The sequence below is a fragment of the Leptonychotes weddellii genome, chromosome 8 (assembly GCF_054177405.1).
Source record: "Leptonychotes weddellii isolate Sample4059 chromosome 8, ASM5417740v2, whole genome shotgun sequence".
Lineage (NCBI taxonomy): Eukaryota > Metazoa > Chordata > Mammalia > Carnivora > Phocidae > Leptonychotes > Leptonychotes weddellii.
This window is the reverse complement of record NC_138376.1, coordinates 20,844,862-20,869,179: the sequence shown is the minus strand read 5'-3', so window position 1 is coordinate 20,869,179 and position 24,318 is coordinate 20,844,862. Positions and strand designations below refer to the sequence as shown.

Below are 24,318 nucleotides of genomic sequence, written 5' to 3'. Positions count from 1 at the left end.
CCTGGTGGTGGGTATTGAGGAGGGCACGTTCTGCATGGAGCACTGGGTGTTATGCACAAACAATGAATCATGGAACACTTCATCTAGAACTAACGATGTAATGTATGGGGATTAACATAAGAATAAAAAAAAAAATTATAATGTGGAAGATGGACTGATTGTTCCAGTTCGGGATAAATAGTCTTCACACCTGGAATAATAAAGAGAGTGACTACTTCTCTACAGAAAAGAGGTGGTAATCTCTCCTGGCATAGTATGCATAAGATACCCTATAAAATGAGAAAAGATATTCAGAATCATTTAGAAAAACAGCTCTGCTCTAACTGAAAGACCTTGATAACTTTCACAGCCCAAAGGTTAACACTGGATACTGAACAGAATCATCACAGATTAAGAAAGGGGAAAAATTTTTTTCCAAGACATCACAGATAGGAAGCATCTTTATTGATATGTAGCTATCCTTCAAGGATAACATTTTAGAGAAAAATGTAAATTATGAGGATTTCTACACTATTTTTAAATTTAATATTACAAGACTGGGTTAACCACTATGTTTCTCTCACTATATTCCACACCTGGTTTCATTTTATTTAGTTTATAGTTTCTCCCTTAAACTAGCAGAGATATAAAACAGGCATAAAGATTCCATTCCTTCTAAAGTTGGGGATATGGAGGAATACAAATCACCTTAAGTATTTCTGAAATAACACTGCTGAATTTGTTCATTAAACAGCAAAACACAAAAAAACAAACAACAAAAAACCGATTGATTCTTTGGACTTTTTTTGGCAGGATGGCGGGGGACTCTTTTAACTTAGAGTTATTTGCTCTTATTTCTCAGCTCCACTATTCTGATTGAGTAAGTGTCTAAATAGAACTTGTATCATTCCTGGCTTCAGATTTCACTCACTCAAGTGAACACTGGGATATAGCAACAAAAATGGAAATTTGAATTAAGCAGATTGCTAGAGCTCTAGGGATGGGCTTCTCGGGTTTACTGCAATTTGTTCCAGAAAGAAAAACTAAAGAGAGGTAGGTAGACTACCAGAGTATCTGAATTAAGGGAAAGAAATCAACATTAGCTGTATCATACTGAGGAGACAAGAAGCTAAAAACAGTTTTTCTTCCCATAATTTTTACTACTTACAATAAAAAGTTAATTCAGTTAATTTTAACATATTATTGAACTCAAAAAATATTATTTTCTCAGCCAATAATATAACCACTACCAAAAATTAATATTAAAGTAGAAGTTTTATTGCGTTACATTTTCCAACATTTTAACAAAACACTTCATTCACAATGTGATTTGAAATGGCAGAAAATAGACTACAAGATTAACCCAAAATAAATGAATACTGCTATTTTAATGTTAGCAGTAAGATTTTATATTGCTCAGTAACAGAGAATACGCTTTTAAAAAGTATTAGTATTTCTATTAGATTCATTAATTAAACTCGAAGACCAGGAGTAGTGCCTATATTAAGAAACAACAACAAAAGGAACAGAAAAAAGTAAAATGCGGAACAACTAAGGAACACAGCCAGAGAAATCGGACCGTAAAAATGGCTTACTTTAACGTGGCTCTGGGCTCCAAGGTTGTAGATCTCTGTAGGCTTTACTTCATTAATGATCTTCACAAGGCAGGTACTGTCAGTGAGGTCACCATAGTGCAACTTCATGTCTTTAGAATTCAAAAGCATACCATTAGATAGAAGAAAACACCAGCCCTTTTTTTAAAAAAATATCAAAATTGAAAGGCATATTTTGAAAGTCTGAAAACCACACTGGTTTCAGAGCAGCAGAGTATAACTGTCATCTTTAAAGAACCTAAATGGTAGAAAGATACATTTGTTGCCTGTGTCTGTTTACAAATGCTACAAAGAGGATTTGTAAAAACTCAAATGAACTTTTTTTTTAAATCTTATCAAGACAGATGTTATACAGTTAATGTATCTTACGGTTCCCAGGTAGTTTGTAAGATGTGTTACATAACAGTGAGATTCAGACAAAAAAAAAAAAACTCACGAAAATGCATATATTGTCTAAAGAACTCTGTAATACACCAGTAATAGTGAATCAGATACTTCTATCTAGCGATTTTAAAGTACTTCATAAACATCAATCCTTAAGCCAACCACGAAATGCCTGATGTAGAGACATAACTGATTAGGACAACTAGCCTATTCTAACCCTAAATCTCAGCATATCCTTACATTGATACATGTAGATAGGTGATTTGCTAGCTTGACATTTTGTTATTTTTACATAAAATTGATCTATGTCTAGACCCAATGGCACTACCATTCTGCACTTTGCACAAAAATGATAATAATTTTCAAGAAGGATGTACTGAATAACCTGAATATTAAGGTAAAGGGCCTTTAGTGGAGACAACTACGTTAACCAAATATTTGGTGCTCTGAAATGAATACAAAATGATTTATGCTTTACATGCTGACTGAATCATCCCTGCCAGCTGGAAAAACTGGACAAGCAAAGCAGGCTGAACTTGGGAGTTAAAAACCCAGGGTCCTGGTCCTAGCTCTGTCTTTTACATGGTATGTGACTTCAATAAGGCTACCACCTCTCTCTGCCTCTATTTCCTCATCTGTAAAATGGTTTCACTCACAAGCTTAGGAGCTGCTATAAAGGGCAAATGAGAAAACACTGTGACTGGGCTATGTAGACTATCTGGCTACATTCAGGCAACCTTATTAAAAATAACATGCAACTGCAAATACTGACAGTGATTTGTAAAGCAATTAAATATAGTTTTGATTGCCACCTGTTTTTGGACCTGTCTTCACAAATTATTTTAAAAATTAAATAAATGTACAAAGATCGCTTAGCTTGATTACATTAGACCAAACATAAAAAGCAAAGGAGTGTTCTGTGAATATGGACCTGATCTTACTTGAGGGGAAAAGGACACCTGGAGAAGGGTGATCAAAGGCATGTCTACTCTTGGTTTCTTGAGCAGCATCACCTGACCAATAACCTGTAACAGCCTAACCAAGATGACACTGTGGCCCAGGGGCAGCAAGCAATGGAAGGGTTTTCAAAGCACGCAGATAGCATTCGATGTAGGCAATTCATGGGTAAATAATTGCAACTTGATGGGCTTTGAGAAAAATGACATCTGAAAATAACTTATCATAATATAGGAAGCTACAGAAAGAAATTTTAGTAAAGAAAATGACTTACTTCCTTCAATATGAGCCTGGGGGTTCTTATACAGATGTTCAATTCGACCTGTATTGAATGAACTGGATCGCCGCACAATTCCATGGACCTGCATTTTTTATAATGCGGAAAGATAAGAAATTATAAATGTGCAATGAGGATTAATAAGCAACTCAGAGGTTCTTTTGTTAATGCTTACCTTGTGAAAAAATAACTATAACTTATAAGCCTATAACTTATGAACATTATCTTTAAATTATTAAAAATAGTCCCACTGCTTACTTTCTCCCCCACTACTGCCCACCAGCCACCAGCATTGTACCTCCATCTCTCTGCCATGTTTTCACTGCCAATCTCAACAAAAGTAATTAGAGAATTATGTGACTTCACAGCAAATGCTTAGTTACAGATACTCAAATGTCTCCTTTTCCAAACACACACACACTTAGAGCCCTGCTGCTGACAAAATATCTCTTCAGTTTGAAACCGAAGACAGACCATGTGAGGCCATATCGGTAAAACTGCCCTGCAGCCTCTGTAACACAAAGCATGAGGCTGAGAGGCTCTGATGCCACCACATCCTTCCAGTGTCCTCAGAGCTTTGCATCGTGCACCTATTACATATATATATAAATATACCTGCATCCACAAATATAAACAAACAGCAGCTGCTATTATCCAGCTTTGCAGAAAAGAAATAGCATAGATTAGGGACAAGACTTATACTCTACTAGATTTAAGATATCAAGAAAACTCAAATGAAGAAAGGATTTTTTATTTTTTTAATTTTTATCTTTACCTTAACCATTATTAGTATGAGGGGGAAGAAAGTCCTTGGAACAAGAATGCATACCTGTCTGATACCAAAGAAAAGACTATTTGTATCTGACACATAAGAGAAATTGTTCAAGACCTGGTCTCACTTCCTCCTTATGTCAAGATTGCTCCCTTTGTGTTGCCAATGCTAATACAAGCTTATGTCACCAGCTGCCCAAGTTCCAGTTCTACTGGGGGCAGTTTTAATCCTTCACTTATTTTAGAAGTGTTCTTTCAAATGTTGGGCAGTTTCATTTGCAGCTGAATACACTTCTATATTTTAACTCAATCGTTTTCTGTCTGTTTCAAACCGAAATTAATCCTTGGCATGACTCGAATATTCCAAATGCTGGGGGGGGGGGCAGAATTATAAGCACATAAGACTTTCTTTCAAATAGAAAGACATCTCATCGTCATTTTATATGCCATACATGAGAAATTAACTTCTGCAAAGGATACAACACACCCACAATTAATAATTCTTTTGGTTAGCTGCTTTAGCCAAAGAAAAAAGCACTCATCCACACTATTTTCCAAAAGAACTAAGCCCAAGAAAATGTGGTAAAAATGAAAATATTTTTAAGAAGGGAACATCACAAACTTTGTTAACTAAAATTTTAGGAGGCAAACTGTAAAATCTAGGAAATGTTAAATTGAGATTTGAGTATACGTCTCCATTCCTTAATTTAGAAGTGGATAAAATAACACATCAAGCTTAGAATTTATTCTACTTCATGGTCTCCTATTTTTTAAGTTGTTACTTAATTGTAAAGTTGAACTGCTCTACAAACAATAATTTTGTTTAACAAACAATTTTTTGTTTAATAAAAACCAAGTTCACATACTTATATATAGCAAAATTGGTGTTTGCCACCAAGTTATCTCTGAAATATAGCTCTCTTAGATGTAAGTAGAACTTTATTTCATTGGATATAAAGGAATTTCTATGTTCTAAAAACAGATCATTTAATTTTGACAATGAAAATAATAATAATAATATGATTTAGTCTATCTTTTCTCTTAACTGCTGGATTCTGGGTAAGTCACATATTCCAACATCCTGAAAAAAGAGAAACTCCATATACATACACCTTGCATATAAACATTAAAGGCTCTGATAAAAATATTAAATGATATAGATGGATTCAATTAAAATCAGACAACTACACAAAGTCACAGCAAATAAATAACATAGGACTTTTTGTCACACTTATAATGAAAAGCATTAAGCCATAGGTTATTTTAAATATGAAAAAATGTGTTTTAATTTCCCCTCACTCCCAACTTTTGGTATGTGTATACAGGGAAAGAAAGACCTGCCAAATGCTTAATCCATGACAGCAAGTATTATTCTAAGAACTAATGAAAGCTGAGTCTGTCTGCCTCAGAGACAGGTGAAATACAAACTTTAAGACAAGCCAAAATGTGTGCAAACTGGATAATCTAGTTAAGAATTTGAGATTAGCAGCTTTCTCTTTACAGAAGGGATGTATGTAAGGTTATTGTTTGTTTTTATAAGGATTTGGGGGGAAAAAGATGAGTTAGGAAACCAAAGCGAAAAGATAAATGAGCTGAATATGACTCCATGTAAACTTAATCAAAATCACTATTATGTTGTAGCAGTTCAAAAAGAAAATATAATTCTGAAAAACTGAAGTCTTAAACAGAAAGGAGTATTTTGACAAACAAATTTCATGTCCCATTTAACTAAATTGATGAAAAGGAAAATTTCAAGTTCTCTCAACGTCAGAACAAAGTTAGTTTGATTTCAAAACCTAGAGTCAGATTAGGCAATATAACAGAGAAATGCTTGCTCATTTATTTGTTTACTTACTACAATCACGAAAACAGAAAATTGTTACCACTGGACTTCATATCCTTCAGTATCTGTTTGTTTGTTATTTCAATCAAGAAAGAAAATTATTACCACTAGATTTCAAATTCTTCAATGTCTAGATTTCTCTTGGAAGCAAGGATAACTCCCCAGGGATGTTTAATGCCACTTGCCTTTTGAAAAGCACAGATTATAGAGGTAACGTCAATAGCTAACATGTACATGGCAATGACCATATGCCAGACACTGCTCTTCATAGACATTAAATCACCTATCCTCACAACACCCTTCCTTATATTACTCCCATTCTACAGGTGAGGACACTGCCTGAGATCACACAGCCAGTGGAAGTGGTCAAGCTAAACTGCACACATGGTCCATCCTACCAACACTCAGTATGTTTTCAAAATGAAATACATAAAACTTTTGCCTTTTTTCATCAAGGTTTCTAGGGTATTCGACAACCCAGAAAAAATACCTTACAGATTCTCACAGATCATGAATGGATGCATGGGAACCCCATGTTCTAACAAATAATCTCCCAGAGATAACAACTGGACAATCCTTATATGTCATTTCCTTTCTGTTCTCCTTATACTCCCTAGTCATAATTCCTCTCTTAGAAGAAAACCCACAATTTACTTATTCTTTATTTTAAATTCCAATATGCTATGTTGTATTTGTTGCCATGTTATTTAATATTTAATATAAATTTTTCATTTATTCCCAGACATATTTTTGCTTTTAAAAGATTTAAATTTGTCTTTTGTTTTTCTGGTTTCTCTGTGTTTTAGGGTACAAAATGGGTACAAAAGTATGTGTTGTTGTCTTATCTGCTAACAGTGATGCTAGGAAGGCACTCGAAACTTTCATAAGAAGCTTCATTTCTATTAATGTTCCTTTTCCCCTCATGCCCAGAAGGAATGCACACAGGGCTAAGATCCTAGGAAATGTGTAACAGGCCTACCTTTCACTAATGCTAATTAATAAACTGGACTAAGGAGCCTTCTATAAACTCTGTATCCCTAGGCTTGTCAGCATCAAGTACTGGGTCATCTTGTCACTCCTGTATCAACTAAAGCCCCACAAATCCCACAGAACTTCTCTGGACTGTTTTCCATGTACTGTCTCACCTAATCTTCAAGACAACCTTAGGAAACAGGTACATTTATCATCCCCCTTTACCTGAGAAACTAAGTCTCAGAAAGTCCCAATGACCTGCCCAAGGCCACAGAGCCAGCCGGTGGCAAAGGAGGATTAGAACACAGACTGTCCAGCACCTGAGCCTAAGGGTCTCCTTGCCACAGTGAGCTAGATGGCCTCTTTCACTTTTGTTGCTCTGAAGATGGCTGACGGGTGCTTAAGGGAGAATTATCCTTTGCATGTCAACAACTGTAGAATTAAATATTTGAAGTTTTAAAGGGCAATTTTTTTAAAAGATTTTATTTATTCATTTGCGTGAGAGAGACACAGAGAGCACAGCAGGGGGAGAGGCAGAGGAAGAAGCATAACTCCCTGCTGAGCCAGGAGCCCAGTGCTAACCCCTAAAGGGTGATCTTTTTTAATAAAACCTGATAATTCTTAGTTTTCCTCTTCATGAGATGACACTTATATTCTATAAATAATAAGTGTTAGATTCATTCTCTTTGTACTGTCCTTAATGATTAATGTTAAATAAAATTCAAGAAACAAGCAACATTAAAAACTATAACTTTAATCCTTTAGAGTCTCTTCTCAGTGAGAACTGGACCAGGAATAAAGCAAACCTTCACTTTCTCATATTAAATAGTTCATTCAGGGACGCATGGGTGGCTCAGTTGGTTAAGCATCTGCCTTCAGCTCAGGTCATGATCCCAGGGTCCTGGGATGGAGCACCGAGTCGGGCTCCCTGCTCAGCAGGGAATCTGTTTCTCTCTCTCCCTCTGCCCCTCCCCACTGCTCATGCTCTCTGTCTCTCTCTCAAATAAATAAATAAAATCTTTAAAAATAAATAAATAAATAGATAGATAGCTAGATCATTCAGAACACGACCAGATGCATGGATTTCAGTGGCCGCATTAGAAGGCCCCACAGCTTCAGGAATCTAAGTGTGAGGTCATATAAAGTATTTAACCATAGTAACTAATCAGTCTATTCATACATATGATATTCCTTTTCAAGTAATATGCAAATGTCTATTTTTGCTTTAAAGTTAGCCAAGCTTTTTATACCTTTACTCTGCTTTTTTGACTAAAGAAAAAGTAAAGGAATATATGTAACTATGCTATGCTAATTCTGTAGATAGTGTTTGTCTTTGCCTATGTGGCCACCTCATCACTACCCCACCAACCTATCTCTGCTCTTCAATTTGCCCCCCTCCAGCTGACTACTGCTTGTCCATAGAGTCCATGCCTCCCCACCTTCACAATGAAAGGCTGACTTTGCCATTGCTAGACAATTAAAGTTTGCCCCTTTCTGTTCTAGGAAGAACTCAGCCTCATTATCAAGCCTATTCATAGAATCTGTAGCTCTTCTTCCCAGTGTTTATTTGTTCCTGGTTTGTACTCTGCTACCCCAAAGTATATTGTTTCCAGTTATTTCTTAGCCTAGTGATATTCCTTATACAAAGACTAAATCCAAAATAGTGTAAGAGCTCAGAGAAGGAAAACCCCACCAATTAAGGTACCTTAAAAAATTCTGTTCATCTTCACCTTATGATTAAATGATCTCATTTGAACCTATAGTTGTACTGGCTCTCAAACTGTAAGGACCCAGGAGAGTGGCATCAGCAACAATTGGGGGCTTATTAGAAAGGCTGATTCCCAGACCCCAGAACCAGCCATCCTCACCTTTATGGGGCCTCTGGGTGGCTCTGATGCACACTGCAGGTTGAGAACCTGCTGAGTTGCTGATGTTGACCCTCTGGATTCAGGTACAGAAAGGTGTCTCCTCTTACCCTACTGAATGCAATTTACTAACCCTATTATCTTCCTCATGGTCTTGAGCAACCAGGGACTGCTGGCTGATAATTCTGGAAAATTGCCAATATAGCCTCTTCGAAAAATTTACTTCAACCCAAGCTCAAAAAAGATGAAGTCCGTGCCACCATTATATTTCCCTTAATAGCTTATCCTCCAATTACAGCCATCTCTTAAAATGGAAGACAGCAACCTATTAAAATTGAATACAATATGGATAAACACGTTTTCACTCCCCTATTCCTACAAAGCTCATATTTCCTCTGGACTATGAGAAGGAATTATTTCTGATTATGCTTTGTAGTTCTATACCTTCCTCCTGTATTGTCTATATTATCTCCTTCTATCAATTTATGGATCTCACTCCTAAACCTCTCTTCTCTTGCCAATCATTGTTTCAATGATTCATTTCTCCCATTAACTGTGATTTGCCAAGTGGGCCTTCTATTGTCTTTATCAGAATCAAATCCGCTTTTATGATTTCGAATGCCAATGGAACAAAAACATTTGTAGCTCACCTGGCAGTCCTAGGTTCTCATTACATTTATTTCTAAGTCTGTCATCCATTTGGGAACATTACTACCCATCTTCTGAAGTCTGCTAGTTCCTTAACAAGCCACCTAAGTGGAGCTTTGAATGTCTCTGTGCATGCCTTCTTCCTAGCCATTTCCAGTAACACTAAGAGCACCATCATGTTGACTGAGACTATTCACTGTCTACCATATAGACCTTAACCCTAGGCCCTATCACTAGTCCACCACATTATCACAGTGACTACTCCACCTCATACCACCATACCTGCTCCGTTTTCCTCTGGACTAGCTGCAGATACTTGTTGCCACAATCCTCATCTCATGTCTTAGTCCCCCATGTCCTCCTTGAAAGTAAATTTCAACATCCACGCAGTTTAAGCACTCTTTCTGACATACCACCTCACTCTTCAAAACTGCAATGACCATGATGGGGTTCAGGACATCCTACCCCAAAATATGGCACCTTGGTTTATGGAATATTTTAAGCTGAAGGAATTTGACAAAACAGTAGAACCAGGGAAGTTGCTCTAACTTTCCCCCTGCTCTTCTCCCTTAAAATAGTCATGAAACGCTCCAGTGAGAAGTGCCCTCCACCATAACTGGAAAAAAGGAACATCCTTATCTCTGAAGACAAGGGGATGTCAAAAAGAATCCAAACAAACAGATCTTGTTACGTTTCCCATACTTACCTCATACTCCTTGACCTGTCATATTTCTCCAAGACCATCAATTCTCCATCGAACCTAACATAAAAATACTTAGCCTTGGGGCGCCTGGGTGGCTCAGTTGGTTAAGCGACTGCCTTCGGCTCAGGTCATGATCCTGGAGTCCCGGGATCGAGTCCCACATCGGGCTCCCCGCTCAGCAAGGGGTCTACTTCTCCCTCTGACCCTCCTCCCTCTCATGCTCTCTGTCTCTCATTCTCTCTCAAATAAAAAAAAAAAAAAAAAAAATACTTAGCCTTAACGGTTTCTTTGGATCTTCATTTCCTTACAAAGGTTCCCAGTCACATAAAACTTATATTAAATAAACTTGTATGCTTTTCAGTTTAATTTTCAGACCCAGCCGGGGGCCCTAAGAGGGTTGAGGAAAACTATTTTCCTCCTCCACATTAAACCAACAAAGATTAACAGGAGAAATTTCTATGGTTTTCTCAAACTCCTTCTATTTTCTCAAACTCCTTCAGCTTAAAATATCCAATATGCTAAAGTACCACATCTTGGGGTGGCACATCCTGAACCCCATCAGTTCTTACTAAGTTCCTTCTCTAGGTTCACATGATACACAGCCAAATCACTAACTCCTCTCTAGCTACCAAACACCTCTCAGCCAGTGCCAACACCTGAAACAAAGTAATTTATCTGCCAATCCTTCCCTTTTAGATTTATTGAAGCACTAAATTAATGTAGTCTGAATAAATTATCAGTCTTTATCTAAAACCAACTCTTCTGTACTATATATGATCTACTCTAAAATTCTCTGCTCTGCAGAATATGAATGTATCACTCAATTATAGGAATCTGTATATGAACATAAGTGTACATGTATACTTTCATAATTAATTTGTCTTATTTTCATATTTTTGCAAGATATAAAACTAGCTGGTTAGGTAAGGGAACAGAAGGTGCTAAACATATCTCCTATTACTTCTTAAAGTCTAAAAGTCAAGGCTCTCAGAAAAGATTATGAGTTATAGTAAGAAAATTCGTTTCCTTTTCTTCAAATCCTGTTGGCGTTTAGATGCCAAATTCCTTGCTGTTGTTTTTCCATCTGCCCACAGTGCACATTTTTTTTTAAACAGTACACCTGCAAACAGAATAATCCAGAGAATCCAAATTTATTAATGTAAACATCCCAAATCAGGCCAGAGCATATGGGTCACTGTATAGGTTTTTGTTTTCTGTACAGCATGAACTTATAGACAGAAAACTGTTCTTAAAAAAGGTAATATGTACACATGAAATTACATCAAACTTAATATGTAAAACCGTTTCCTTTAAGGAAAGCAGAAAATGTTTGAGGAGAGGACAAAAGAGGAGAAAAAGAAGACGACAACGATGATGACACCAGCAGCAAACCCAGAAGTTTCAGCTTCCATAAAATATATGGCTGCCTATTAGAATGAAAAAAACCTCTGAGTGTAAATGTTTCATTCAAGCTTGCCAAAGATCAGCTTAGTTTTTATTGCTCTGTGCAATTTCCGAATTAAGTGACTTCACTGTGAGTGGAACTTTTTTATGTAACACATTACATCATAAATTAACCCTAATAATGTTATAGCTTTTAGCTTACCCAGGCTGCTTTATCTGAGAATGTGGGAAGCGTGCAAAGCAGTTAAACACTAAGGAACAGGGGGAAGCCACCAGTGCTCACCAGCAGATAAATAGCACAATGAGCTGGCATGGTTACAAGCCAAGCGGCACATTCTTCCCCTGATTTTGATTTGTTATCAGAGTTTCAGTGGAAAACACACACAGGAGGACGGCGGCAGAGGAAGCAGGAGGCCACTGTGTCCAAGTGATTCCACCAGCCTGTGCTTGCTCACTGAGTCACTCACCTCGTAGCCTTTCTCCAGCAGGAACTCAGCCAAGTATGAACCATCCTGGGAAGAGAAGGAAAATTGACAATTGTCAGACCCATCACGGCTAGCGTAGAAGGCAGCCAAGGCTGAGAGCTTTGAGAAATGCACTGAAGGGGCTACATGAACTTAAATTAAGGATCATGGCAACCAGAATAAAAATAATACAGCTAATGATGGTAAAAACAGAACAGTATTCCTCTTTCCACTGTTCACTAAGCATTTTCATAGACACTATTTCACTTGAGCACCACAGAAGCACGGCAAAGTGTTATCATTGATTAATTTACTGGGTAAGAAACAAAATCCAGGGACATAATATGGGGCAACAGAGAGAACATGACACTTCGACAGATGTGGGTTTAGTTAGGTTTGGCCACTTACTAGCTGTGTGAAATATGCAAAATATGTGTAGCAAAGCAGAAGGCCTTGGTACTACAGGAACAAAAAACAGGAATCAGACTAATTCTGGGTGGTTGTGAAAGAGGTGAAGGAATGAGATGGGAGCTGTGAGGACTTGGGGAGAACACAGGTGAGTGTAAGGAGGACGCAGGGAACACCAGAGCGTTATCAACATCGCTAAAAAAAAGACACTATGGCAGAGAGGAGGTAGGTGAGCGCCTTTGTGGGGGAAGACCTTCTAGGCACTGGTGGGAGTTGGCTTCTAACTCAAGGGTTCTGGAAAGTCACCAAAAAAAGAGTTTTGGGGGTTGGGTGCTAAACACAATCAGATTTGTATTATTATCACTGAATATATATGCATAACACACACACTCATAAACTTTAAATACAAGAAGGATATTTATTTTTTGTAAAGTAGGAAGGATGCATCTTTTTTTCAAATATTTTATTTATTTGAAAGCAAGAGAAAGCAGGGTGAAGGGCAGAGAGAGAAGCAGACTCCCTGCTGAGCAGGGAGCCTGATGTGGGACTTGATCATGGGACTCCGGAATCATGACCTGAGGCGAAGGCAGACGCTTAACCAACTGAGCCACCCAGGTGCCCCAGGAGGATGCATCTTAAATTGTGCAGTTATTCCCTACATTAAGATGAAGGTATCTGACTAAACACAGATTCTCAACTGGCTTTTAATAACTCTCCTAAAAATTTCTAAGGTGCCTGGGTGGCTCAGTCGTTAAGCATCTGCCTTCAGTTCAGGTCATGATCCCAGTGTCCTGGGATCGAGCCCCACATCGGGCTCCCTGCTCAGCGGGAAGCCTGCTTCTCCCTCTCCCAAGCCTGCTTGTGTTCCTGCTCTCGATGTCTCTTTATCAAATAAATAAATAAAATCTTAAAAAAAAAATTCTACATAAGGGGGAATGCTATTTAAACTAAAATATTTCATGTGCCACTTTTAGGGAAAGAAAGTATGAGAGTCATCTAATAAAACTATTAAGAGGCCAAAAGGCGAGAAATCACTGTTCTAGAGGTACTATAAAAGCTATCAGCCTTGCTCAAAATATGAATCGGGTAGACATTTTGCAATCAATCCTGTTAACTGCCCACCTGTTTTTATCCCGGGTCGGTCCCCTCCATCCCATCCAGACTTAAACATAAAAATGGGAGGCTCCAACTACTGGAAATTTATGTATTCAAAAGTAGCTAGGACTATTTGGGAGTATTTGGGCTTTCTTTGGTTTCCTCAGTTTGAAAAAGTTTAAAATATCCCTCTGAGTTTCAAAAGATCCTACCAGATATTCCAGGAAAAAGAAAAATGAAACAAGCCTTATTATTGTCACTAGTTACTTAAAGCTGGAAATGGAGACACCCTATGGGTCCTAAAAATGACAGGGCTGCCAAGAGAGTGTTTACTACATTAATGCAGAAGTCACACATAAATTCAGGCAGGATGACAAGGCAAGGTATACAAGGGACACATTTTGTGGTTCATTAAAACCTCCAACAGATTTTCTTCTGACTTCTTGACATAAATATTCTGGTTTATAGACTCATGTAGAGAAGAAGAGAAATGGTTTGGCATATTCCTTTTCCTCTCCATCTTATGATATACACACAATTGCATGGTTTTAAAATACCCAACATGCAAACTAAATCAGATAAGAGGGCTGAGCAATTCAGACTAGGACAGGGCAGGTCAGTCTACATGACCATTGGAAATGTGAGAATAATGGGTAGTCTTATAAATCAATCAGTGAGAAAGCAGCTTAATAGAAAAAGTATTTACAATCAGAAGAATAATTTTACAGTAGTTTGGAAAGCCCTAGAATGTATCAAGTTTTGTTTTATTGTTGGTATTAGTGTTGTCATTTTGAAGCAGGCAACACCATACTTTTCATGTTTCATAATTTCTCTTGGAATAAAAAGTTAAAATGCTTTATGTTCTACCATGGCTGCATACAATGTTTAAAAAAAAAAAAAAAAGGCAGAGGTGAAAGTGCTAGAGATCCATGGGGGCAGGGAAAGCTGTGATTATTCAGAAAGCTGATGTGAAACAGACCTGACCAGGCCTGAACCCTGTCAATAAGGTCTTGTTCTTCTCACCCAGGGCCCTTCTCAAACTTTCCAACCACACTGGAACATTCTGAACCAGCAGGGCACTCACTTCCTCCTGACTTCCTTGCCAGGTCTCTCAAGTGATAGGGCCTGAGCTGCACAATGAGTGGGAAATGGAGCAGAGCGAAGGCTCCTGGTCTCTGGCCTAGGAGCCCAGCTGGCCTCCCCTTGTCCTCTCCCTGAGCCCCTGAGGGGACCCCACAGGGAGACACAGTATCTAAGCAGACAGGCGTCAGCCAAGCTAACAAGATCATTGTTTCTGCCTCCTCTAGAAGAACAGGGTTGTTGGAGAAAGCTTCAATCAAGACTAATAACTGAAATGTCATGGCAACTGAGAACCTACAACTGACATTAAAAATTCTGATACTTAATTCCTCGGAAAACAAGGAACTAAATGAACTTAGATTTCCAACTCATTTGTTATGAACACAATTAATCTGGTACAAATTCCAGCCTGGGTTCAATCCTTGTTACAGAAAACTTTTAACTGAGGAGATAATGTCCCAATTGTGACTCTTCAATTTAATCTTGTACAGGGTTATTAAGGGTATCCATTTCATATTAAATGCTGTGCAGATTTAAGGAATCACCATGGCTGTAACATTTTCTATCTTATTCTTGCAAGAACTCGGCCCGGAAGGCAAGGAGCCACTGGCATCTGAGGTCAACAAGGCACATGACAGTAACCAATTTGCATAGTATCACACTACAGGGGCAAAGCCAGAACTGGAATCCAAGTTGCGCATTATTCTGACCTAGAAAACAACCTCCTTCCTCACTCTCCTCTACCTGGGACCTACCAAAACATGTCAAAACCCAACAAAATAATAAAACACCAAAACAGATTTCATTTTTAAACCAAACTGACTTAGTCATTTCCCATTACGGAGTGTTTTGTGGATTAATCAGTGCTTCTAGTTTTAATTAAGTGACATCATGTAATTTTAGAACACTCCAGAGCTCAGAGGAAGGAGACAGTACACAGCACCTGAGATTCCTCAGGTCGTGTTTGGGCCCTAGTCAGGAAGCAGTACAGTATTGTCTGAAGGTGGACTTGGACTGACTGTGGATGTATTATTTGGGGGCTCTAGAGCCAAGGAGGGCACTACCCAAGGACCAAAAGTGCCAGATTTAGGTATGCCGATGCCTACAGTCCCTATATTTTGGTATCTCTATTTTTCACCTTCCATGGAATACTCAGAAATGTTCTAGAGCAACACCCATAAAAATAAAGAATAATTCCAAAAATTAGTTCAATCATATCTTGACTATAGTATTAGAATTACTTAAAATTACACATCCATAAAAAGCTGAAGGAAGTACAGAAAGTTTACCCCTCTCCTGATGACCACAGAAGGCTATATTAAGCACTGACTGATCCTCTATCCCACATCCAAATACGTATGTGCCAGGCAGTCTACCTTCCTGCAGAGGAGACTAGCATTTCTCTTCTCCCTTCAAACATGGATGCACTTACAGCCCAGAAGGACAAACGAAAAGGACACTTTCTTATATGCAATTTGAGAACCCGGCTCCTCTGAAATGCATGCTAAATTATACTGTGTGTTTCTGCCTAAGCACCATTTGGCAGCTTCTTTGAACACCGTATAAGATAAGCAGTATTGGGCTAAAGAAATCATGCCACTAATAAATGAGTTTCTTTGTTTAGATCATCTCAAGCATCAGGAAATAGAATGTCCCTCCTGTAAGGAGAGAAAGCACCAATTTACACTGCCCTTTATGTTCTATAATTCTACGAATTCTAATTACTCTAAAATAAGCATCTTTTCACCTAATAGCAATTACAGTATCAAAGTAATCTGTACCTCCCCATGAGAGAAATGCAAACACCTCAATGACTAACAGAGAATGCAGTTCTGAATTAGAATGAAAACTTCCAATGGGAAGACTGGCAACGTAGTGTGAAGAATACAGAAGCAGAATATATTTGAAAAGTATTTTCACCTGGCTCATGTTTGTAACACAAAACACTACATAAAATCTTTTTTAAACTCACAGAATTCAAAAGACCATAGGGATTAATTAATCCAAACCTCTCATTTTACAGATCAGGAAACTGAGATTTAAAACAGTTAAATGTTTAGTGTACAGTCACACAGTTTGGAAGTAGCAGAATCTGCTCTCCCCCTCAAAAAAAGTCTTCAGACTCCCAGACCTCAGAATTTTTCACTATAAAATACTGCAAAAAAAAAAATCCAAGATGAAGAGACTGGACTAATGTCTACAGTTGACACACTAATGCATTATACCAAGTGAAGAACAAGAATACAGCCAACAATTATCAGTGGAGTGAAAACTAGCTGACCAAGTGGTAGACAGGAAACCAAGATATCATCAATAATTTATATATAAATTTATTTATTTATATAAATAATTTCCAATTCCTGTAGTCTTTTAAAGTTAACAATTATTTCCCCATAAAAGCTGCTCTCGCGGAAAAACAGACTTTCACTTACTTTGATTTACTTCCTGGTAGAGAGGAGCACTGTAATCCAGAAATGTTATCAACAAACTCTGAATAATAAAGAATTAATTGTGCCCAGCAGCTAAGATATTCTTTCTGTAACCACCCCTTCCCTCTATTTGCCAGGGAACAAGCCCTTCAAACAGGTGGAAGCCATTGCATATATGCCTCATACACATACATCGAGAAGTGACAGGGGCTCTGTCACCAAACATAAGACTTTCTTTTTTTTTTTTTTTAAAGATTTTATCTATTTACTTGACAGAGAGAAACACAACGAGAGAGGGAACACAAGCAGAGGAAGTGGGAGAGGGAGAAGCAGGCTTCCCGCCGAGCAGGGAGCCCGATGCGGGGCTCAATCCCAGGACCCTGGGATCATGACCTGAGCCGAAGGCAGACGCTTAACGACTGAGCCACCCAGGCGCCCCCAAACATAAGACTTTCCAGTGAATCATCATGAGCTGGAAGGTTGAAAGAAATATTTTAAAAAGAAGCCAGATACTTCCAGTCATCCTACATATGATTATAATGTTGAGTTTTGTGTCCATGGTAAATTTTTTAAAAAAGATTTACTTATGAAAAAATATCAGAGAGAAGCAATGACCTAAAAGGTTAATTTTAAAAAACATTTTTTTTTCAATTTTACAGGTTAAAAAACGATTTTTTTTTTTTTCATTTTGTGGCTAGTATTAAGACTGGAGAGTTTTTTGTTTGTGATCATATATACTATTTCTTCTAGGAATTATTTATTTTTATCTTTTCTATTTTTGTCCATTTTTCTAGTAGGCTGTATTTTGCCAATTGGTTTGTTCTTGTAAGTATCTAGAACATAAATAAAACTGAGTAATTTTTCTCTCTAATATAAGCTACTCAAAAAATACTTTGAAACAGTTTAGCAGATTTTCAGTGGCAGAACTCCCATAATTAGTTGGTTTAAAATACATGTTCCTTTCAAATTGCAAATGATTATTGTACACTCTTAGTTTAATGAGCAAGGAAGAATGCAAACACCAAAATTTGAATTCGAGCTACATTTGCACAACCCAGCATTTGTAATATTGTTAATCTCAACACAGTAAAATAAATTTCTGTAATTAGACAAATGCTTTAAGGAAAACAGGATTAAAGGGCTAACATAAGGGGGTAGAAAGGAAACAGTTATTAGTAAGGTATAGAGAGACAATTTTTAATTATGTAATTAGAAAGGCAACACACACACATAACTCCAACACAGCCCCAGAAATGCTTAAAAAGCCTCGAAAGGAAATCCAAAGGCATTTATTAACAGCCTACAAGTGTGCTGGGCATACATACTACATAGACACATCAAGGGTGAGCCAACCTTTCACTTCTTCATGAATATAAGTATGCCCAAAGAATACTGTATCACACTGATTTGCTTTCCTTTTTTTAACGTGTAAGGTCCTTTAGTTTGAACGTCTGTGTTTTTATCTCTCCCGCTCTCCCATTCTTCACTCAGGCTGAAGCTTTTATCCTTCTGAGATTAAAAAAAAAAAAAAAAAGTCTTCATATGACCTACTATTACTACAAATGATAATAGTATTAATAACAATAATAAGCACATATATAGCACTTACGGTATGCCAGGCATGTACTAAATGCTTCACATTCATTAACTGTAAATCTTCATAATAACCCTGTGTAGTAGACACTATCATCTCCATTTTACAAATGAGCAAACTGACGTGAACTGAGACCAAGTAGTCTGCCCAAGATGTTGGTATGGTAAACAGAGCAAGGATTTGAAATACACACACACACACACACACACACACACAATTTATGTATATATATTTGTAACGAATTATTTATATGACAATTTGCTTTACTAATAGGATCAATCATTCCGTAATGACGGGCCTACCAATGTTTTAACATAAAATTTGGTCTCTGTAGAATTCATTAACAATACAAAGTGTCCCAGATTAGTGAATATCAAACATCCACTTGGGCCATAGGTGTTATGGAATAAAGGACAGGAAGGAAATAAGAGATTTAGTCCCTGCCCTATTGCTCTGAGAAGTATCTGGGAAGCCAGGCATTTCCTGGCCTAGATAGGATTATGCTCCTGCACTGGCTCAGACCTCCACATTTCATACACATCAGCAAACCCACACGTGGACAGATTGAGAATAGTAACCAGGTAACCTGTCCAGCTAATCAAAATGTTCTGCTATCAGGAACACCAGTAGATGCATGAGTCATGGACAGAGGGTGGCAAGGCTGTGTAGATAAAAGAAAAGCTATGAAATACTACCATATTGACCTCTTCTATACTGGATGGCACAGTGCCCTGGAGAAATAAATCACCGCACTTGAGCATGAAATCAAGGTGGAAAAAAACAGAGGAAATACAAGAAACATATCCCTGTCAAAATCCTTTTAAATATCTGCCTAACTGGCTAGTTCAGTGCTGGTGTGAATAACTCCTTTCAAGTTTAGAACAATATACTACCTCAAAGTTTTTATAACTCAGGGTTCCAGACACATTGATAAAGACTTGTATAGATCTGTAGGGAAGTTAATAATAAATTACCAGTAAACTTCATGCTTAAACAATAATTACTTTGTGGTAAATACATATATATACAAATTTTGAAAATAGAGTTCCTCTCTCTTTCCTTTTCCCTTTCTCATTATCTCTCAAAGTGATAGTCCATACAATTAAAGGCTGTTTCTTTGCAAAGTATATGCTTACGTAGTTCTATTCATCCAAGTGATTTATGCAGGAAATGATTTTTTACAGGTACGCAAAACTGAAACAGTGCTACACTTTGTCCAGTGTTCAAGGCCATGTTTAATGAAAAACTTCAAATTTAGATGGAAAAAAAAACCTTTGTACTGAAAAGAGAAGAATTATGAAATTTTAGTATTTACCTGATTTATTAACTCTTCCTTGTACATTTCTTTTATAATTTGTGTCCTGGCTAAGGGAGGAAGACAAAACAAATGTCCTTTTGTTTACACCTTTAAAAAGGTCATAAATAACAAAAGAATACACATATATTGATGACTCTCTCTTTCCCCATCCACATTCATTTAACAGGTTGCCACTAAAATGTCACTGTTGGTAACAAACAGAGTTTAACTATTACAAATGTTCTTTTAACCCAGTTTCTCTCAGGGATAAGTGGTACAATCCAGTTAAGATTGTTTCTAAAATATGTGCATACTATGACAGAAATGTCACTTACAGACTCCCTGATGCATTTCAAATCTGCTCTGCAATGTGGAATATCCATCACCCTGGAGACACTGTACATCACTGAAGAATGAAACAAAGTAAGAACAGTGATTTACATAACTTGAAATCACTGAAACAGATAAAACAAACATATATACACAAGTGCAAATGGAGAAATTTGTAAGCATCTACCCAGGAAGCTGCTTATCATAAAACTAATAGGGGCGCCTGGGTGGCTCAGTCGTTAAGCATCTGCCTTCGGCTCAGGTCATGATCCCAGGGTCCTGGGATTGAGCCCCGCATCGGGCTCCCTGCTCAGCGGGAAGCCTGCTTCTCCCTCTCCCACTCCCCCTGCTTGTGTTCCTGCTCTCTCTCTCTCGCTCTCTCTGTCAAATAAATAAATAAAATCTTAAAAAAAAAAAAAAAAAAACTAATAAAGCTAACTAACTTTTAGAGCCAGAGAACAAAGTGTTGTAGGAATGACTGCACATCACAGAGGCCCTAACGCAAACAATGTTGATTCCCCTGGAGTGTCCTGTCCGTGGGTAGGTTCAACTGATAAAACTCAGTTTGTGGGCTAGGAAATCTCTCCAGTTATTTACTGTGTTACATTGTACATTTGGGTTCTACCACTCAGAGAAGTTTTCAAAAACCATTTTGGAATGGGGGGAAATCACATATTTAAAAATAGGTGTCGGGCGCCTGGGTGGCTCAGTTGGTTAAGCGACTGCCTTCGGCTCAGGTCATGATCCTGGAGTCCCAGGATCGAGTGCCGCATCGGGCTCCCTGCTCAGCAGGGAGCCTGCTTCTCCCTCTGACCCTCCCCTCTCTCATTGGCTCTCTCTCTCACATTCTCTCTGTCTCAAATAAATAAATAAATAAAATCTTTAAAAAAAAAAAAGAAAAATAGGTGTCTCCATCATACTAGTAACTCTCTTTCCAGTGTCACTGCTTTTTAGGCCACACAATCCAGGTATGTTTCTAGATAGCTCAGCCCTAACACAGAAACAGAGGGGGTAAAAGGAGTTATTTGTGAAATACTTAGATGACAATTCGAACTTCTTGTCATTGTGTTTTCTCTCACCAACAGCAAAGGAGCTTAGCTCTTATTCAACCCTACACTTTTAAAAATCTTGACTTATAGGACAAAAAACTATCAAGATCACACTCCACTGAAGACCGGAGTTTTGTAAGGGCACAAAGGGGCGAGGATGAGGAGGGGTAGAGATTCTCCAAATGAAAATAATGTCCGCCCTAACAGGGATTGGACACAACTCCCCATCTTAGTCATAGCAGCACCAAAGTCTAAATTCCCAATTTTTCCTGAGTCTAGACTGAAAACCAGGTGTCTCTAGTTCAGTCTAACCTGATCATAGGTACCTTTTAATCTAATCTTATAATACTGAAATATCTAACTACTGCTTTCATTCCCAGCTAGTCTCTCTACTAATATTTATGACTTATTTGGGATATTTGACTACATTTTGTAGATTTAGGTCATACATTTGGAAAAACTGAGAGCATTTTTTATATACCACAGCACTATGCTTAAAATTCACATAAGCTATCACATTTTAATACATATGGCTAACTCAACCTTATTTTCTTCAAAATATATATTATTATTTTGATCAAAATAATAATAGTCTACATGTCTATAATTCCTATGGTTGCTAAGTACTCTAAGATATTTTTCCCATTTTTATCTCTCACAACATCCTGGTGAGGTAACTGATATTATCCCCATTTTTCCAGATTAGAAAACTGAAGTTCAGAAAGCTTAAATCCCTTGTTCAAGGTCATAGAGCTAGTTAGAGAACTTGGCAGTGTATGAAACCAATTTATCTAATCCTAACTGTAGTATTATTTCCATAATAATTCTCCTTCAATCAAAACAAAAGTGTTTCAACTAAAACAAGATGCGTGACACAGTTTTTAAAACTTTTCAATTACCTAAAACACATATATATAAAAACTCAAAGTTTACTGAAAAATAATTTTTAAAATAAGTACCAATTACTTTTGCATAATCCACTATTATGAATGCTTAAATAACCCCCCCTTCTAGTACACTAAACAAAATGCTCATGTGTGTGTGTACATGCACATATGTGCACAGACTCAAAGGGATATCTATGCCATTATCCTGAGGATTAAAAACAACAACAACAACAACAACAACACAGCTCTGCACTTGGAATGTTAAAAGCAGATCCTGGGACAATCAATCCACTGATAACCTCTAAAATATAAAGGACTACAAAATGTGATATGGCAAATAAAAATAAGGATAAGATGTATTTCCTACTCTTAAGGAATTTATAATCTAGTGAGAGGACAAGGAATCAATACATCATCATCATATTAGTGATCATATTAATGTTAACATTCATTCACTGTACACCTATGATGTGTTAAGCCAGTGCCAATAGAAATGTATTTGAGCCATATGTGTAATTTTAAATATTTTAGTAGCCAAGTTTTAAAAAGTTAAAAATAGGCAAAAGTTAATTTTAATAAATTTATTTAACCGAATTATCCAAAATGTTATAGCAATATGTTAATAAAAATTATGAGATGTTGCACATTCTTTTTTGTATTAGAGTCTTCAAAATCTGTTATTTTACACTTACAACACATCTCAATTCAGACCTAAATTTTCTTCAGAAGCATGTGATCTGTATTTAGATTTCATAAAATTGATAACTAAAAAAGGAGATTTACATATCTAGGTTGTATCAAATATACTTAAAAGGCTTCCAAGAACTGAATACCAAAAAAAAAAAAAAAAAAAATCATTTCCCTTTAATATTCATTACATACATAGGGGCACCTGGATGGCTCAGGTGAGCATCTGACTCCTGATTTCAGCTCAGGTCATGATCTCTCGGGGTCCTGGGATCAAGCCCCACATTGGGTTCCTCGCTCAGTGGGAAGTCTGCTTGAGGACTCTCTCTCCCTCTCCCTCTGCCCCTCTCCCTGCTCACATTCTCTCTCTCTCAAATAAATAAATAAATCTTTTAAAAAATAAAAGAAAATATATTCATCATATACATTGGCACAACTGGTTCACTTTTTTTTTTTTTTCCCCCTCAAGAAAAACTGATTTGACTTCGGAGCAAAAGGTTATCAGGTTAAAATCCATATATGTTCAAGTTAACTCACTCTTATGTCAAGTATTAATAGTGAATCCAAATGAGTATTTGCATACACTGGAAAGCAACTCTACTAGTGTTCTTCAAATTTTTTTCCTAGTTTTTATAGCCAGTTTATGTAATGCTATTAAAAATTAAAACCTTCTTCATATTGATTCATGTTAATACATGTATAAAGTCATTATTATTGACTTAAGTATAAGTGAATTCTCACACCTCCCTAGCTAGGTCACAAATAAACTTTTCCTTTCCTTAGAGCTTCAAATTTAGCTCATTTATAAGCAGTGTGATAAGACTGAGAAAACATAAATCACACTATGTTTTCTTTATAATTACTGAATATTTGGCAAGCATCCCTTTTGCTTCAAGAAAGAAAAAAAAATCTTATATTGGAGTAAATATTATAGAAATCTTTGTAAAACTCATCCATGATTCCACGACGAGTGCTAGCAAAAAGCACAAGATCACTGCCTTCATTGTCTTCTACTTCCTTCAACAGGTCTATAAAACTGGCAATGATTCATATATTTGAATGTATAGACTGAAAAATTTTAACTATGGTAGGACACCTTTTAAGTCTGCTTCAGAATATAGGGGAATGAAGCAATAAAAGAAACATCAGTCTTTTATTTTAAAATTCTAATAAATGCAAATATTTCACCTACCATAGCTGGAGTCCTACCTATTGTGATAGAAATTAAAATTTTTTCATATCCATCTGAAATTCATCTTTGATATACAGAACATTCAAAAATATCTATGTATCTATGCTACAAATGTGTTATTTCTCACCACAAATTTACATCATTTTTTTGTAAATTTTTAAATCCTTTGAGAAAAAGGATATCTAAAGTAGTAACTAGGCAGTAACTCATATATCATACAACTTGTCTAAAGATTAAAGCACTTGAAATTTTTCAAATTTCAAATCAATTGATCTTTCATACTATTAGAAAGACCTTGTACTCTATAGGCAACTGGTGATTTAATTAAATATCATTAAAGGTTTATATATATTTTTTGTCTTTTCTCATAATTTTCTTTTTTTTTTTTTT

At 36.9% G+C, this 24,318-nt stretch overlaps 1 protein-coding gene across 2 annotated transcripts in view; it reads right to left on the bottom strand.

Moving 5' to 3' along the window:
* Positions 1–1,255: 1,255 nt before the first annotated feature.
* Positions 1,256–24,318, bottom strand: part of LOC102731548 (GDP-mannose 4,6 dehydratase) — a 198,733-nt gene continuing 175,670 nt past the window's right edge. Inside the window, exons 1-5 of one of the 2 annotated variants that reach the window (XM_081827785.1) lie at positions 20,119–20,377; positions 19,802–19,851; positions 11,884–11,928; positions 3,208–3,295; positions 1,256–1,684 (exon numbers count right to left, since the gene is read on the bottom strand). In XM_081827785.1, the coding sequence (XP_081683911.1) occupies positions 1,452–1,684; positions 3,208–3,295; positions 11,884–11,928; positions 19,802–19,851; positions 20,119–20,296 (594 nt within the window). In that variant the 5' untranslated portion in view covers positions 20,297–20,377 and the 3' untranslated portion in view covers positions 1,256–1,451. Of the gene's footprint in view, positions 1,685–3,207; positions 3,296–11,883; positions 11,929–19,801; positions 19,852–20,118; positions 20,378–24,318 lie in introns of those variants that run through there. The other variant, XM_031026549.2, reaches the window with a different exon arrangement.